General features: G+C 27.2%; 1 protein-coding gene and 2 long non-coding RNA genes across 7 annotated transcripts; 1 reads left to right on the top strand and 2 right to left on the bottom strand.

Moving 5' to 3' along the window:
• Positions 1–7: 7 nt before the first annotated feature.
• LOC118645502 lies at positions 8–13875 on the top strand. Of its 5 annotated transcripts, XM_036286702.1 has the most exons (8): positions 6393–6483; positions 6588–6772; positions 7994–8148; positions 8746–10335; positions 10622–11673; positions 12408–13023; positions 13115–13336; positions 13743–13790. In XM_036286702.1, exons 3-8 carry the CDS (start codon positions 8142–8144, stop codon positions 13763–13765), a joined length of 3510 nt encoding a protein of 1169 aa, XP_036142595.1. In that variant the 5' UTR covers positions 6393–6483; positions 6588–6772; positions 7994–8141; the 3' UTR covers positions 13766–13790. The 5 variants fall into 5 exon arrangements, with proteins under 5 accessions (XP_036142599.1, XP_036142598.1, XP_036142595.1 ...); XM_036286706.1 differs by lacking the exons at positions 6393–6483; positions 6588–6772 and adding an exon at positions 8–1016; XM_036286705.1 differs by lacking the exon at positions 6588–6772 and having other exon boundaries at positions 6360–6483.
• On the bottom strand, positions 1087–2586 carry LOC118645506. The gene is made up of 3 exons (XR_004963205.1): positions 2533–2586; positions 1611–1920; positions 1087–1322 (listed from the first exon to the last, which is right to left on the bottom strand). It is a non-coding gene; the product is annotated as an uncharacterized LOC118645506 (long non-coding RNA).
• On the bottom strand, positions 2656–6205 carry LOC118645507. Its single transcript, XR_004963206.1, has 2 exons — positions 3887–6205; positions 2656–2692 (listed from the first exon to the last, which is right to left on the bottom strand). It is a non-coding gene; the product is annotated as an uncharacterized LOC118645507 (long non-coding RNA).
• Positions 13876–16047: the final 2172 nt, after the last annotated feature.

Raw genomic sequence — 16047 nt, 5'->3', positions numbered from 1 at the left:
AAATAAGATTTGTTATTAGAGAAAAATTAGGAAGACCTGTACCTGTTCTTTTGTATTCCGAAATGAAAAATTATATAGATTTGCTTTTACATTACCGTAAAGAAGCAAAAATACCTGACGGACACTCATACATCTTCGCTTTACCAGATTATGATGAAGAGATTAAGCCTTCGGCACATGATACGATTTTTCATCAGCATACGAGGCGTCTTACAATTGGGTTACAATTGATAGGTAGTATAATCATTTGAGCCAATCAGGACATGTAATAAGATCTCGTATGCGATCTAGCCTGAAAAATCGTATCGTGTGCCAAAGGCTTTAGATACATAAGAGCTTGTGATTTATTACGCACATATTCTATAGTGTGGAGCAAGTATGCCTCTTAGATTAAGAGATACAAAGCTTCGTAAGCATATCGCAACAAGATGCATTACATTAAATCTATCAGATCCTGATGTGACAGTATTAGCAAATTATCTAGGTCATAACAAAAACATCCACATGCAACATTATCGTCAATCTCTTCCACAATCAAATTTTTACAAGCTATCAAAATAATTAATAAAAATACCACAGATTTTTATAGTATATATTTATCATCCATCAATATATGATGACTGTTTTGTGTCAAATTTGACTTACTTTATATGCCAAACCTTATGTATTTATTGCAGAAGTATTTTAAGCAATGTTCAATGTTGAAATAGTTAAAATGTCTTGGTTACTTAAAATAGCACAAGATAAAGATAATGATTTTCAACAAAATAATGAAGAAAATAACTCGCAAATTAACAATGATAATTTGACTACAAATGAAATACACATAAAAACATAATTTTAGTTTTTCTTACATTACAACGCAAATATTTTTGTATATATAATTTAAAAAATTTACTGTATTTAGAAAAACGCCTTAAAAAATATATTTTTAGCAGATTTAGATTTTCTTGATGTTTGGTTGTAAATAATAAAAATAACTTGCTGCAATAAATACGTAAGATTTAGCATATAAAGTAAGTCAAATTTAACACAAGACAGTCATCATATATTGATGGATGATAAATACTATAAAAACCTGTGACATTATTAATTTTTCAATGGCTTGTAAAAATTGCCTTAATAATCGTAAACTCGTACATTGTTCTTAGTAAAAAAGCCCTTACATCCAGCACAACATATGAAATCATGTGCAGCTTTTTTTCTTGATTCTGTTGGTCTTCTACAAACTATGAGTCCTTCCTTATTATACATGGGATATTTATTATATAAACAATTGCCTCTTCGCCTTAGTCCGATAATCTTATGTCTTTCTTTGTTACCTAATATAAAACAACAGAGAGACAAACAACATTACAAAACATAAATGAAGAAATTTAATTAAAAAATATATAATAAAAGCATTAAATAATATTAAATATTATCATTTTTATTTTACTTTATTATTTTACTTTTATTTTAACACAAAATCAAAATTAGTATTAAATGTAAAATTATCAATAAATGATTCTGACTGATTAAATATATCTTGATGCAGATTACATTTTAATAGCATGTCATTTGAGATGGATCCATTATATATAAATAATAATATTGAAATATTTCTATACCTTTTGGTAGTCCAATAAACTTATTTACATCCTCTTCATTTGTATCATTGAACACATATCAATTGAGGTAAACTCATTTTCTAGCTCCAAACTACTTTTTGTAAAACTAGCACATGCATATTGCACTCTGATATCACGTCATTTGAGGTAGAGTTATATGGTATCTCCATATTAAAATGTACGATTGAAACGTGTAGATAGCACTCTAGTGGCATGTTGTTTGAAGTAGCTCCGGACCAGTGTTTAATTGTACCACTGGTATGTTTTTAATTTAAATTTGTGGCTATGGTATTAAGCACTTCAAGATTACCTGTATTAAAGCATTTTTAAATTACTTAATAAAAATTTAAATTAGAAATGTGTTAATCAAAATAAAATTAAATTATTAAACATACAGATATATTAAATTTAATTCAATAAGTTTTTTTTTTAATATTTTTTATTCTAATACAGAGAGAGAGAGAGAGAGAGAGAGAGAGAGAACGATTAGTTTAAATAATTTGTTTAGATTTACTTTATTCAAACGTGATGTTATATTAAACATTATTAATTAAAGAAATACTGACTTGTTAAATTAAACAATATTATGCTGTTATAATATATGCTGTTTGAAAAATTGAATAAACTAATTTGTTTCTTTACATAAACAGCTTTGATCAACTATTTTAAGTAAAAATTTCAAATATTTTGATTAAATTAAAGAAATTATTCTCACTCTAAGTACATACATATATTACATAACAAAAAATAAAACATTTTATATTTCTTGATTATCATTAAAAAAATATATATAAATATATATATAAATCTGTAGAATTATTTTTATTTATCAATAGATAAAAATAAAAATTTGCATGTCACTATATAAACAATCACTTAAGATATTTTACTGCATAACATTATTTAATAGCAGAATACTTACTATACATTACAATTAAATGTCTCCTTCTTCGTGCATTTCAAAATTCAACAGAACAATGTTTTTTATATTTATATAGACCGTACATATTAAAATAAATTGTTATTCCTGGGTTTATTTTTATTCTTTCGTAACTATATCATATTTAAAATCTCCAAAAAAGCTGCAACATAATAGCAACAATGCAAAATTACATAAATGTATTGAGTCAATTGTAATCGATTAGATTCTAATTTAACTTATGTTCTAAATTTTACTTTAATAATTAAACATATAATTAAACATATAATTAAACATATGTGATTCTATAAACAGAGTACAAAGAAAATTATTTTTTTATTATAAATTTTAAAATTACTGATTAGTGAAAAAACATAATATCATAAAATCAATTTATTGAAAATGGAAAATTATATTAGTAATTATAAAATTTCTGCATTTTTGTAAAAAAAACTTGTAGTAAAATCACATAGCTTTTTTATCAACGTTTTTTTTCTTTTCGCAAGAAAGACAAAAATTATTCATCACTTATCATGATACTTTTAAATTCTATGAAAATTCATCTTATTAAATAATAGGAGAGAGAGAGAGGGGGGGGAGGAGGGAGAAAGAGAGAGAGAGAGAGAGAGAGAGAGAGAGAGAGAGAGGAAGAGAGGTATAATATTAGATAGAATGTTACACACTATACTATGTTGAACCAAGATTCTGATCTCGCTACATACATTTTCATACCGTGCAACAAAATGCACAGAAATATAATGATAAACATAATTTTAGGTGTATCACTGGTCTAGATTATCTAGGACTCTCAATTATCCAACGAACAAACATTTAGGCTACGTTCAGAAACGTCACCCGAGTGCTCTTGGGTATCATTCTATCCTTGTGTCACATTCAATGAACAACAGTGACAGAATGATACCCAAGAGCACTCAGGTGATGTTTCCCAATGCAGCCTTATACATGTCGATAGTCATATCTGACAAAAATTTAAAATTTAGCTTCGCCAATTATATTTTCATATAGTACACTATAAGTATATATGTTATATATAATTAACACAACAGTCTATACATTTTCACATATATTATCAGCTCAGTTAAATAATTAAATGCATAAACATCCAACAAAATAATTGTTTTTACAAGCGACATGTTGACGAGTTGCACCTGAGAGACAAATACATGCAAATGCTAGCATATATAAATCTTTTTGATAAAAAGACTCTATGTTACTATTCAGATTTGAGAGTAGATTAAATCAAACAATAAGAGACGTAAAGTTAAAGCCAAACTTAAATAATTATGTACATTACTGATATCAATCACCCACACACATAACCTTCTAGCTAACCTACCTATCTACCTCTCTTTGAGGTTTGCACCGATCCACACAATCAACAGATACAATATTGCATTGCAGCAGCTTAACAATTTAGCTGCGTTTTGTTCCACGTATGATGCGCATAATACGTGAAACTGAACGCAGCTCTTGACATTACACTTCTCTTCTTAATCCCTCCGAAGATATGGGACGATAGGACCATGAGGTATAATAATATATGTTGAGCTATGATGAGCGTAATAAGTAATGAAAAATGCCGTGATGTAATAGATAAAAATGCTGAAGTTGAGGATGCAAAAAGGAATAGCAGATATAAATACAGCCGATTGCATCAGCCACGTTCAAAAATTTCGTTAACACATTCGCAACCGATGTGCGACTCTTGACTACACGTTTAAACGCTTACATTCGTATAGTTGTGAGTGCGGTCAAGTTGCCCCTACGAATACTTCGAAGCATTCTTTGATTCGTCAATTTATAAAATTTATTCTTTTGATTGGTTAATCAAACGCTTCGAAGCATTTGTAGCGGCAACTCGACCGCAGCCTATGAGAAACACAAGGGGTACGTTCCGTTTCACGCATGGTACACATGATGCATCGTTCATCCTTGTTGTTTGTCAAACGTTAAACAAGGATGAATAATGCATTATGCGCATCATGCGTTGAAACGGAACGCAGTCAAGAACGGTCCTGAACGCTTTCGATGACAAAATTTCAAAATTGACCTGACAACTGCCAGAAGTCTTGAAAACTGCCTTTTTATCAATAAAAATGACCTTAAAACTGCCTTTTCATATACATGTATATATACATACATATGTACATAATATTTTTCGACATAATCATAATTACGAATATATATAAATTTATTTATTATTATATGTGTATATTTATCTGCGTAGTCATAATTATATAGCTATGCAGCCAAATATATATCATGTATATGTAAATTTGCGTAGCTACACTAATGATCACACAGTAAATAAATAATATATATTATATATATATACAATATAAGAGTAAAAATAAGTAAATAATAATAAGTATACATAACATACATTTTATTAAAAAAATTATCAACACAAACTGCTATACTGACAAGATAATTATATTCACAAATCAATGGTTATCAATAATTTAAATATACTCACTAACTTTTGCTCAAATAAACAATAAATATGTTCTACGGAAGTAACCTAATTTCCGTTATAATCAGCATAACTATTGGTTAATTGTTATGCTAACTCAACCCAATTATTCAAACTCTCGGTGGAAAAGTTTATGAAAAAATTAACAATCTTCTTAATAGAACATCAGGTTTGTTTTTTATTCCTGCACTGCTGCACTAGCGCAATAAGTTAAAATGAGAAAAAATATTTAACTTATTGCAGCAGTGCTATTATAAGAGACTTTATTTTTACAAAAATACAGAGATTTTATCATTTCCAATAATGTAATCGCAGATTGTACAAAGAGTTCAAAAAGAACTCAATTGTATGTCACCAATTATGAATTCGTTTTGAGATGCAAAAAGAATTATTTTTATAAAAATATAATAAAAATAATTCTTATTGCATCTCAAAAAGGATTCATAATTAGTGCATTCAATTGAGTTCTTTTTGAACTCTTTGTACTATTTGGGATATCTTTTGTTCTTAATAAACAAATTTGACGATTTTATTTGTATTTTTTTCTTGTTAATTAATAATAAATTCTAATGAGTATAATTTATTAGATCATAATACATAATTGGATTTCTTTATGCTCTGTTTCGTAGAATATATTTTTATTATTTATTTAAGCAAAAGTTTGTGGTCCGTATTCAGAACGCGCTAACAAAAATGTTAGTGTGTTGTTATCCAATAGAAGAATATCTGTATTATAAAAAACATATTTTTATATTGGATATAACAACGCGCTAACATTTTTGTTAACGCGTTTCAGAACGTATTCAGATACGGACCCCAGTGAGCATATTTATATTATTGATAACAATTTATTTGTGAATACAATTATATTGTATTCACAAATAAGTATAGCAGTTTGTATTGATAGTTTTTTAATAATAATAATAAAGTTATTCTTTTTAAATTTATATCCCCTCATGTTATGTATAGTTATATTAATTGTTTACTTATTTTTACTCTTATATATATAAAATATATATAATATATATAATATATATAATATATTATTTATTTAATATTATTCTGTGTGATCATTATTAATTGCAGTAGCTACGCAAATTTACATATACATATATATTTGTCTGCATAGATATATAATTATGACTTATATGCAGATAAATATAATACGCATATAATAATAAATAAATTATTTATTGCGTTTTTAATGCGTATTATAAATACTCGTAATTATGATTATGTCGAAAAATATTATGTACATTGTATGTATATATACATGTATATGAAAGGGCAGTTTTGAGGTCATTTTTATTGATAAAAGGGCAGTTTTCAAGACTACTGGCAGTTTTCAGGTCAATTTTAAAATTTTGTCATCGAAAGCGTTCAGGATCGTTGGCAGTTCTTCTCATAACTATACTGCGTGGTCTACAATGGCAGCAGGAGTAATGGAGTAGGAGTAAGAAGTAAGAAATATGAAATCAGATTTGCCCATTTCGTTTACTCCCGGTTTTTAATTGGTCAATATACACTCTTACTCCTTACTCCATTACTCCTGCTGCCATTGTAGACCCCGCATACGAGTGTAAGCTGTAAGCGTTTAAGCGTGTAATGTCAAGGGCTGCGTTCAGTTTCACGTATTATGTGCATCATACGTGAAACAGAACGCAGCTAAATTGTTAAGCTGCTGCAATGCAATATTGTATCTGTTAATTGCGTGAATCGGTGCAAACCTTGTCAAAGAGAGGTAGATAGGTAGGTTAGCTAGAAGATTATGTGTGTGGGTGATTGATATCAGTAATGTACATAATTATTTAAGTTTGGCTTTAACTTTACGTCTCTTATTGTTTGATTTAATCTACTCTCAATTCTGAATAGTAACATAGAGTCCTTTTATGAAAAAGATTTATATATGCTAGCATTTGCATGTACTTGTCTCTTAGGTGTAACTCGTCAACATGTCTCGTGTAAAAACAATTATTTTGTTGGATGTTGATGCATTTAATTATTTAACTGAGCTGATAATATGTGTGAAAATGTATAGACTGTTGTGTTAATTATATATAACATATATACTTATAGTGTACTATATGAAAATATAATTAACGAAGCTAAATTTCAAATTTTTGTCAGATATGACTATCGACATGTATAAGGCTGCATTGGGAAACATCACCTGAGTGCTCTTGGGTATCATTCTGTCACTGTTGTTCATTGAATGTGACACAAGGATAGAATGATACCCAAGAGCACTCGGGTGACGTTTCTGAACGTAGCCTAAATGTTTGTTCGTTGGATAATTGAGAGTCCTAGATAATCTAGACCAGTGATACACCTAAAATTATGTTTATCATTATATTTCTGTGCATTTTGTTGCACGGTATGAAAATGTATGTAGCGAGATCAGAATCTTGGTTCAACATAGTATAGTGTGTAACATTCTATCTAATATTATACCTCTCTTCCTCTCTCTCTCTCTCTCTCTCTCTCTCTCTCTCTCTCTCTCTCTCTCTCTCTCTCTTTCTCTCTCTTATTATTTAATAAGATAAATTTTCATAGAATTTAAAAGTATCATGATAAGTGATGAATAATTTTTGTCTTTCTTGCATTAGCGAAAAGAGAAACAAAACGTTGATAAAAAAGCTATGTGATTTTACTACAAAACTTTTTTACAAAAATGCAGAAATTTTATAATTACTAATATAATTTTCCATTTTCAATAAATTGATTTTATGATATTATGTTTTTTCACTAATCAGTAATTTTAAAATTATAATAAAAAAATAATTTTCTTTGTACTCTGTTTATAGAATCACATATGTTTAATTATATGTTTAATTATATGTTTAATTATATGTTTAATTATATGTTTAATTATTAAAGTAAAATTTAGAACATAAGTTAAATTAGAATCTAATCGATTACAATTGACTCAATACATTCATGTAATTTTGCATTGTTGCTATTATGTTGCAGCTTTTTTGGAGATTTTAAATAGTTACAAAAGAATAACAACAAAACCTAAGTAATAACAATTTATTTCAATATGTACTGGTCTATATAAATATAAAAAACATTATTCTGTTGAATTTCGAAATGCACGAAGAAGAGACATTTAATTGTAATGTATAGTAAGTATTCTGCTATTAAATAATGTTATGCAGTAAAATATCTTAAGTGATTGTTTATATAGTGACATGCAAATTTTTATTTTTATCTATTGATAAATAAAAATAATTCTACATATTTATATATATATATTTATATATTTTTTTAATGATAATCAAGAAATATAAAATGTCTTATTTTTTGTTATGTAATATATGTATGTACTTAAAGTGAGAATAATTTCTTTAATTTAATCAAAATATTTGAAATTTTTACTTAAAATAGTTGATCAAAGCTGTTTATGTAAAGAAACAAATTAGTTTATTCAATTTTTCAAACAGCATATATTACATAATATTGTTTAATTTAACAAGTCAGTATTTCTTTAATTAATAATGTTTATTATAACATTACGTTTGAATAAAGTAAATCTAAACAAATTATTTAAACTAATTGTTCTCTCTCTCTTTCTCTCTCTCTGTATTAGAATAAAAAATATTAAAAAAAAACTTATTGAATTAAATTTAATATATCTGTATGTCTAATAATTTAATTTTATTTTGATTAACACATTTCTAATTTAAATTTTTATTAAGTAATTTAAAAATGCTTTAATACAGGTAATCTTGAAGTGCTTAATACAATAGCCACAAATTTAAATTTAAACGTACCAGTGGTACAATTAAACGCTGGTCCGGATTTACAAAATAAATTTACTGCAAACAACATGCCATTAGAGTGCAATTTACATGTACAAGTCGCACAAAATTCTAGTACGGAGCTACAAAATGAATCTACTTCAAACAACATGTTACCAGAGTGCTATTTACATGTTCCAATCGTACATAATTCTAGTATAGAGATACAAAATAATTCTACTTCGAATGACGTGATATCAGAAGGCAATTTACATGTACAAGTTACACAAAATTCTAGTACGGAGCTACAAAATGAATCTACTTCAAACGTGTTACCAGAGTGCCATTTACATGTTCCAATCGTACATAATTCTAGTATGGAGATACAAAATAACTCTACCTCGAATGACGTGATATCAGAATGCAATTTACATATACAAGTCATACAAAATTCTAGTATGGAGATACAAAATGACCCTACCTCAAATGAGGTGTTATCAAAGGGCAATGTTCATGTGCCAGTTGTACAAAATGCTAGTAAGGAGCTACCAAATGACTCTATTTTAAACGACATGTTATCAGAGTGCAATATACATGTACCAGTTATACAAAATGCTAGTACGGAGCTACAAAACGACTCTACCTCAAACGACATGCTATCAGAGTGCAATATTTATGTGCCAGTTTTACAAAACGCTAGTTTGGATCTAGAAAACGAATTTACCTCAAATGACATGCTGTCAGAGTGCTCTTTAAATGTGTCAACCATAAGAAATGTTAGTACGGAGTTAGAAAATGAATCTGCCTCAAACAACATGCTATCAGAATGCAATCTATATGTGCCAGTTATACAGAACGTTAATACAGAGCTACAAAATGAATCTGTCTCAAACGACATACTATCAGAATGTAATCTACATCAGGATATATTAAATCCATCAGAAACATCTATTGATAATTTTACATTAAATACTAATTTTGATCAAACAGTAACTATTTTATTTGATGAATTGAATGATTTAGGGATATCTCCGAATAATATGTTAAACTATTCTAATGAAGATGAAAATAATGTATCTAAGAATCTCAATCAATCCTGCAATGTGGATAATTCTATGGAAATTGAAAATAACAGAAATGAAGCAAATCATGAAAAAGCGATGAATGATATTGATGTGGCAAAATTAATAAAAGAATCTAATAACAATTTAAAACAGGTTAATGACATATCGAACTTAAATAATTCTGATTGTAGCGATTGCTACAGTGATAAAGATCCTGATTATCATTACAGTACTGATTCAGAAAATTCTGAGGTAGAAGATGATGCTCAACATTGTTCAATACAATCTACTAACACTACAAATAGTAGTTTAGAAACATCATTAAATGCGTCTAGACAACAAATTTGTGATGATGCTAATTTACATGTCGAATGTTCAAAACCTAAAGGTCAAGAAAAGAAAAATTTTTGTTTTTATTGCAAAAAAATGCAGGCAAAAATAAGTAGACATTTAGAACGTGTTCATAAAAATGAAGAGGAGGTAAAAAAGTTTACTGGACTACCAAAAGGTATAGAAATATTTCAATATTATTATTTATATATAATGAATCTTTCTCAAACGACATGCTATTAAAATGTAATTTACATCAAGATATGTTTAATCAGCCAGAATTATCTATTGAAAATTTTACATTGAATACTAATTTTAGTTTTGTGTTAAAGTAAAAGTAAAAGTTAATAAAATAAAATAAAAATGACAATATTTAATATCCAGTACTTTTATTATATTATTTTAATTAAATTTCTTTATTTATTTTTTGTAATGTTGTTTGTCTCTTTGTTGTTTTATGTTAGGTAATAAAGAAAGACAAAAGATTATCGGACTTTTAAGACGAAGAGGCAATTATTTATACAATACAGATCCCACATATAATAAGGGAGAACTCATAGTTTGTAGAAGACCAACAGAATCAAGAAAAAAAGCTGCACATGATTTTATATGTTGTGCTGGCTGTAAAGGCTTTTTTACTAAGAATAATATACGTCATCATTTTAAACAGTGTACAAAGAAAATTGTTGGCAGAACTGTGAAAGTACTGGGAAGAAAAGTTCAAGGAAGAATTCATGAAAGTGCGAACTCTATTTTAAGAAACGTTGTATTTCCGATATTAAGAGAAGATGACATTATCAGATTGATAAGATACGATGAATTGTTGATTACTTACGGTAACAAGTTGTGTATAAAGTATAAACATCAACACCAACAAGATATGATTAGAGCTCGTTTGCGATTATTAGGGCGATTTTTAAAAGCCATCAAAAAAATTAATAAAAATGTCACAGATTTTTTTAGTATTTATCATCCATCAATATATGATGACTGTATTACAGCTGTGAATCAAGTAGCAGGTTATAACACAAGTACAAAAGTTTATGCAGCTCCTTCCGTTGCATCAAGAATTGGCACTCTTATAAAACAAATAGGAAATCTTGCTATTGCTGAATGCATAAAACAGAATAAATTTCAAAAAAAAGTAGACATAGAAAACTTTTTAAAGTTGCTACAAGAAGATTTTGGCGTATCTGTCAATAAAACTGTTGAAGAAAGCATATTACAAGCTAAGCGCTATCAATTACAAGAATTACCTCCGTTAGAAGATATAAAATTATTGCACAATTTTTTACAAACTAATAGGCGTTTGGCATTTCAACGTCTCAGTGACACATTTACTTATGATAACTGGCGGCAACTGGCACAATTTACTCTAATTTCGGTTCAAGTATTTAATAGACGAAGAGCCGGAGAAATTGAACGCATTTTTATCGATGATTATAAGCACCAAGAAGGTATAAATGAACAAACAAATCCAGATTTATACGAATCTTTATCACCTGAAGCTCAAAAAGTAAGTTTGCAATGCTTCTATGTGTAATCGTTTAACGGAAACTTGGGGCAGAATGGGATAGTGGGATAAATGAGACGGTACTATTATTTTCATTGCACGGTGCCACAACCATGCAGAAAACTTGTTACAATCAAGAAAGTGGCCTCAATCTTATCACGACTGTTGAAGCACTTCACTAATTTTCACGGTTGCGGCACCATGCAATGAAAGTAATAGTACTATTCAATTTTAGCCCCTTATCCCATTCTGGCTTAGTTTTCCTTATGTGTTATAACATAAAAAAACTATAAAAATTAAAAAATTCATATATAGATATTAATTACAAAAGTTATATTGGAAATTATCGTGAAGTTAAACTTTTAAAAGTTATATTATACCTTATTTATATTTTTGTTCATTTATTTAATCTATTATGTATCCATATTTTTTCTAACTTATACGCTCTATTAATTACATTCTTTAGTTTTTTATTCTAATTTTTGTGAATGAATAATGAACATACATGTGCATAAAAAGATCTAACGTTTTAATAATATTAATTAAATTTAAATAGTTTAAATGTATTAATATATATGAATATTAATTAAAATTTTACACTTTTAAATAATTATATATATACATTTATACAAAAAATTAAAAAAAAATTAAATAAATATTACACTATTAAAACTATACGATATTATACTTAATTTTACATCTAATTTTTAAAATAAATATGTAATTGTTAATTTTAGATAGCTATGAAATACGTAAGATTTGTTATTAGAGGAAAATTAGGAAGACCTGTACCTGTTCTTTTGGATTCCGAAATGAAAAGTTGTATAGATTTGCTCTTACATTACCGTAAAGAAGCAAAAATACCCGATGCAAACCCATACATCTTCGCTTTACCAGGTTACGATAAAAAGAGGTTTAGATATATAAGAGCTTGTGATTTATTACGCACATATTCTGTAGCGTGTGGAGCAAGTATGCCTCTTAGATTAAGAGGTACAAAGCTTCGTAAGCATATTGCAACAAGATGCATTACACTAAATCTATCAGATCCTGAAGTGACAGAATTGGCAAATTATCTAGGCCATAACAAAAACATCCACATGCAACATTATCGTCAATCTCTTCCACAATTTGAAATAGTTAAAATGTCTCGGTTACTTAAAATGGCACAAGGTGAAGATGATGATTTTCAACAAAATGATAAAGAAAATAACTCGCAAATTAACATTGATAATTTGATTACAAATGAATTTGAGACTAATGGAAGTGGAAATAGTGATATAGATATTGATGTAGACAATGATTATGTAGACACAAATTCAACTTGTGGGGCTAATAGGAAAAGACGAAGCAGTAAGTATAAAATAATTTATTTCAATATTTCTAATATGGAGCAGGCTTAAATTTAATATACTATATAATATACATTTTTAATATCATGCAGCATCGCCATATGGTGCAACAAAACGCGTACGATGGACACAAACGGAATGTAATACAATAATTACAGCATTTAAACAAGAAATGTCAGAACGACGTTTACCATCAGGAAAACAAATGGTAGAGGTTAAAATGAAAAATAATTGTTTAAGTCGTCGTTCCATTCCTCAAATTAGAAGCTGGATTCACAATCAAATTTCAAGAAAATCTAAACCACGTGCTAAGGGTAATATATTTTTAAGATATTTTTATTTAATAATCTTTGATAGTTTAAATTTGTATATAGAATGATTAATAAACGAATAGCAAATTTTAAGAGATTGTTGGAAAGATTATGCTAAGTGAAAAGTGTCATAGAAATATAGTTATGTGAAAAATGTCGGTACAGGTTAAAAACAGATAATTTTTAATAGTTACGTAGGCATATAAGTTACAAAATTTTGTTATTGTATAATCAAATTATACGTTTTGGTAAAAAGTCTGCATATATATTTTTTGTTTTGCTATAATTTTCCAAAACTTATTTTCCTTTAAGATAAATATAATTTGCATATCATCATATGCAATTGTCTTTCATATTTAAAATTTATATTTAACATATTAAAAATAATATTAATTATTTTATGTTTCAGATCTTGATAGCGAGAGAGAATAAGATTTATCTAAATTATTTTCGAAAATAAAATTGAACATCGTTTAAAATACTTCTGCAGTAAATACATAAGATTTAGCATATAAAGTAAGTATGTCAAATTTGCCAAAAAATGAATTGCTGTTTTAAAATTAAAAAAGAGTTACATATTTATATTTATATATATATATATATATATATACACAGGGTGTCCCAACGCACGTGGACTCGTAAAAGGGTAAAAGGGATCGAGATGAACATAAAAGTCTAATATTGTCTTGGATTAGGTCTGCAAATAATCGAGATATTAACGTATGGAATTCTCAAATAATCTAATTAATTTCTATCATAATTGTGAACAGTAAATAATAAAAGCTTATCAAACATTCATAATAGATTTTTTTCCGTGTTATGGCTCAAGCGGATCGAGCTCTTTTCTCGGCGCGCTCTCATTCGCATAATTTGAAAAATTAATACCTTGATTATTGGTGAACCTAACCCGAGACTTAATCTAAGACCTAACCCAAGACAATATTGGACTTTTATGTTCATCTCGATCCCTTTTACCTTTTTACGAGTAATGGTCCACGTGCGTTGGGACACCCTGTATATTTGACCTTATGATAATGTGTTCATTTATCATAAAATAATTAATGTTGGCAATGTCTGTGATATGCATCTTGTTATGTAATATATAATGGTAGAAGTTAAAATAAAAAATGAATATTTATGCCGTCGTTCCGTTCCTCAAATTAGGAGTTGGATTCGTAATCAAATTTCAAGAAGATCTAAATCACGTGCTAAGGGTATAATATATTTTTAAGGTGTTTTTATTAAAAGAAGAGATTTGTTCTTTTTTCGTTCTTTCTTTTTTTCTAAAAAAGAAAAGGAAAAAATGTTTAATTTGAGAAAAATAAATTTTAGTTTTTCTTACAACGCAAATATTTTTATAGTATATAGTATATAGTTTAAAAAATTTACTGTATTAAAAAAAATACTTAAAAAATATATTATTAGCCGATTTAGATTTTCTTGACATTTGATTGTGAATAATAAAAATAACTTATGTAGCGATTTATCAGAAATTGTACAAATAGTGTACTTGTAGTACAAATAATATAATTAACTTAACGAAAAGTGAGAAAGGGAGAAACGAGCGAGTAGAAGTGAAGAAAAACCAAAGAAATATACTTAAGATTGGAAATTTAGATACTCTATATTTAGAAGTTATTCTTAATACTACAAATATCATAATTATAAGTTAATCTTTTTATGGATTATCATGCAATTATTTCTTTCAATGGTTTATTTTTAAATATGTATTCAATTGAGAAAAAATGTTTTTATAACGTTTTTTACAAATTGAAGTACAAATTATATGCAGTATAAAAATATGTACGTATGTACAGATTTATAATTTATACAAACTTGAATATGAAATAAACCATTAAAATGAATAATTGCACAATAAACCATAAAAAGATAAACTTATAATTATAATATTTGAACTAATTCATGTTAATACTCATTAACATAAAATGATTAATAACCGAAACGTCTGTGATGGTTTTACGTACACTAGAATAAGAGATTTTGTGTAAAGTGCTGATGGGAGAAAGATTTCATTTTATTTTTTGAGAAAGAGTTAAGATTCATATTTCTTTTTGAGAAAAAGAATAAAAAAGAGTAAAAACTCTTTAAAGCAATAAATTTTGATTTTTTTCTGTATTGCAGTGCAAATATTTTTGTACAGTTTCTCGCTGATTTATATGAAGTAGTTAACTATATCTCAACAAACTACTAAACGTTTCGAGAGCCTCATTTCTTCTACTCTTTTCCACTAACTTTTTTTGTATTAAATTATTTGTACTGTAATTTGTAGTTTGTAAAAATATATTGCAAGAACAATGTTTTTTGTCAATTTAAGTTTCAAAAAACCTAGTAAAATATTAATATTTTAATGAATCAGTTTGGAAATGCACAATAGTAAAAATAAACTCACTAATTAACTACTTTGAAACATCACAAATTGTAATACCCTAAACAATATTTAAAAAAAAATAAACAGAGAGTAAAAGAACAAACAAAAGCAACGCAAAAAAATTTCGTAGGATATTATAAATTAATAAGTTTTACTTTTATAAAGTTTATAAATTATATAATTCGATAAATTTATTTTTTTATCGATTAAAGTGTTAATATTTTTATAGTTTCTTTTAAATTTGAATTAGAAAAAAAATATTGTTCTTGCAATATATTCTTACAAACTACAAATTACAGTGCAAATAATTTAATACAAAAAAAAG

Source organism: Monomorium pharaonis, chromosome 5 (assembly GCF_013373865.1).
Source record: "Monomorium pharaonis isolate MP-MQ-018 chromosome 5, ASM1337386v2, whole genome shotgun sequence".
NCBI classification, from domain to species: domain Eukaryota; kingdom Metazoa; phylum Arthropoda; class Insecta; order Hymenoptera; family Formicidae; genus Monomorium; species Monomorium pharaonis.
Note: the sequence above shows the minus strand (reverse complement) of the source record. Positions and strands in the feature narration are given on the sequence as shown.

Coding starts and splice junctions, on each gene's coding strand:
- LOC118645502 (XM_036286703.1), top strand. Junction 11,674..12,407: donor TATCACCTGAAGCTCAAAAA/GTAAGTTTGCAA, acceptor TGTTAATTTTAG/ATAGCTATGAAATACGTAAG. Junction 13,024..13,114: donor TAATAGGAAAAGACGAAGCA/GTAAGTATAAAA, acceptor AATATCATGCAG/CATCGCCATATGGTGCAACA.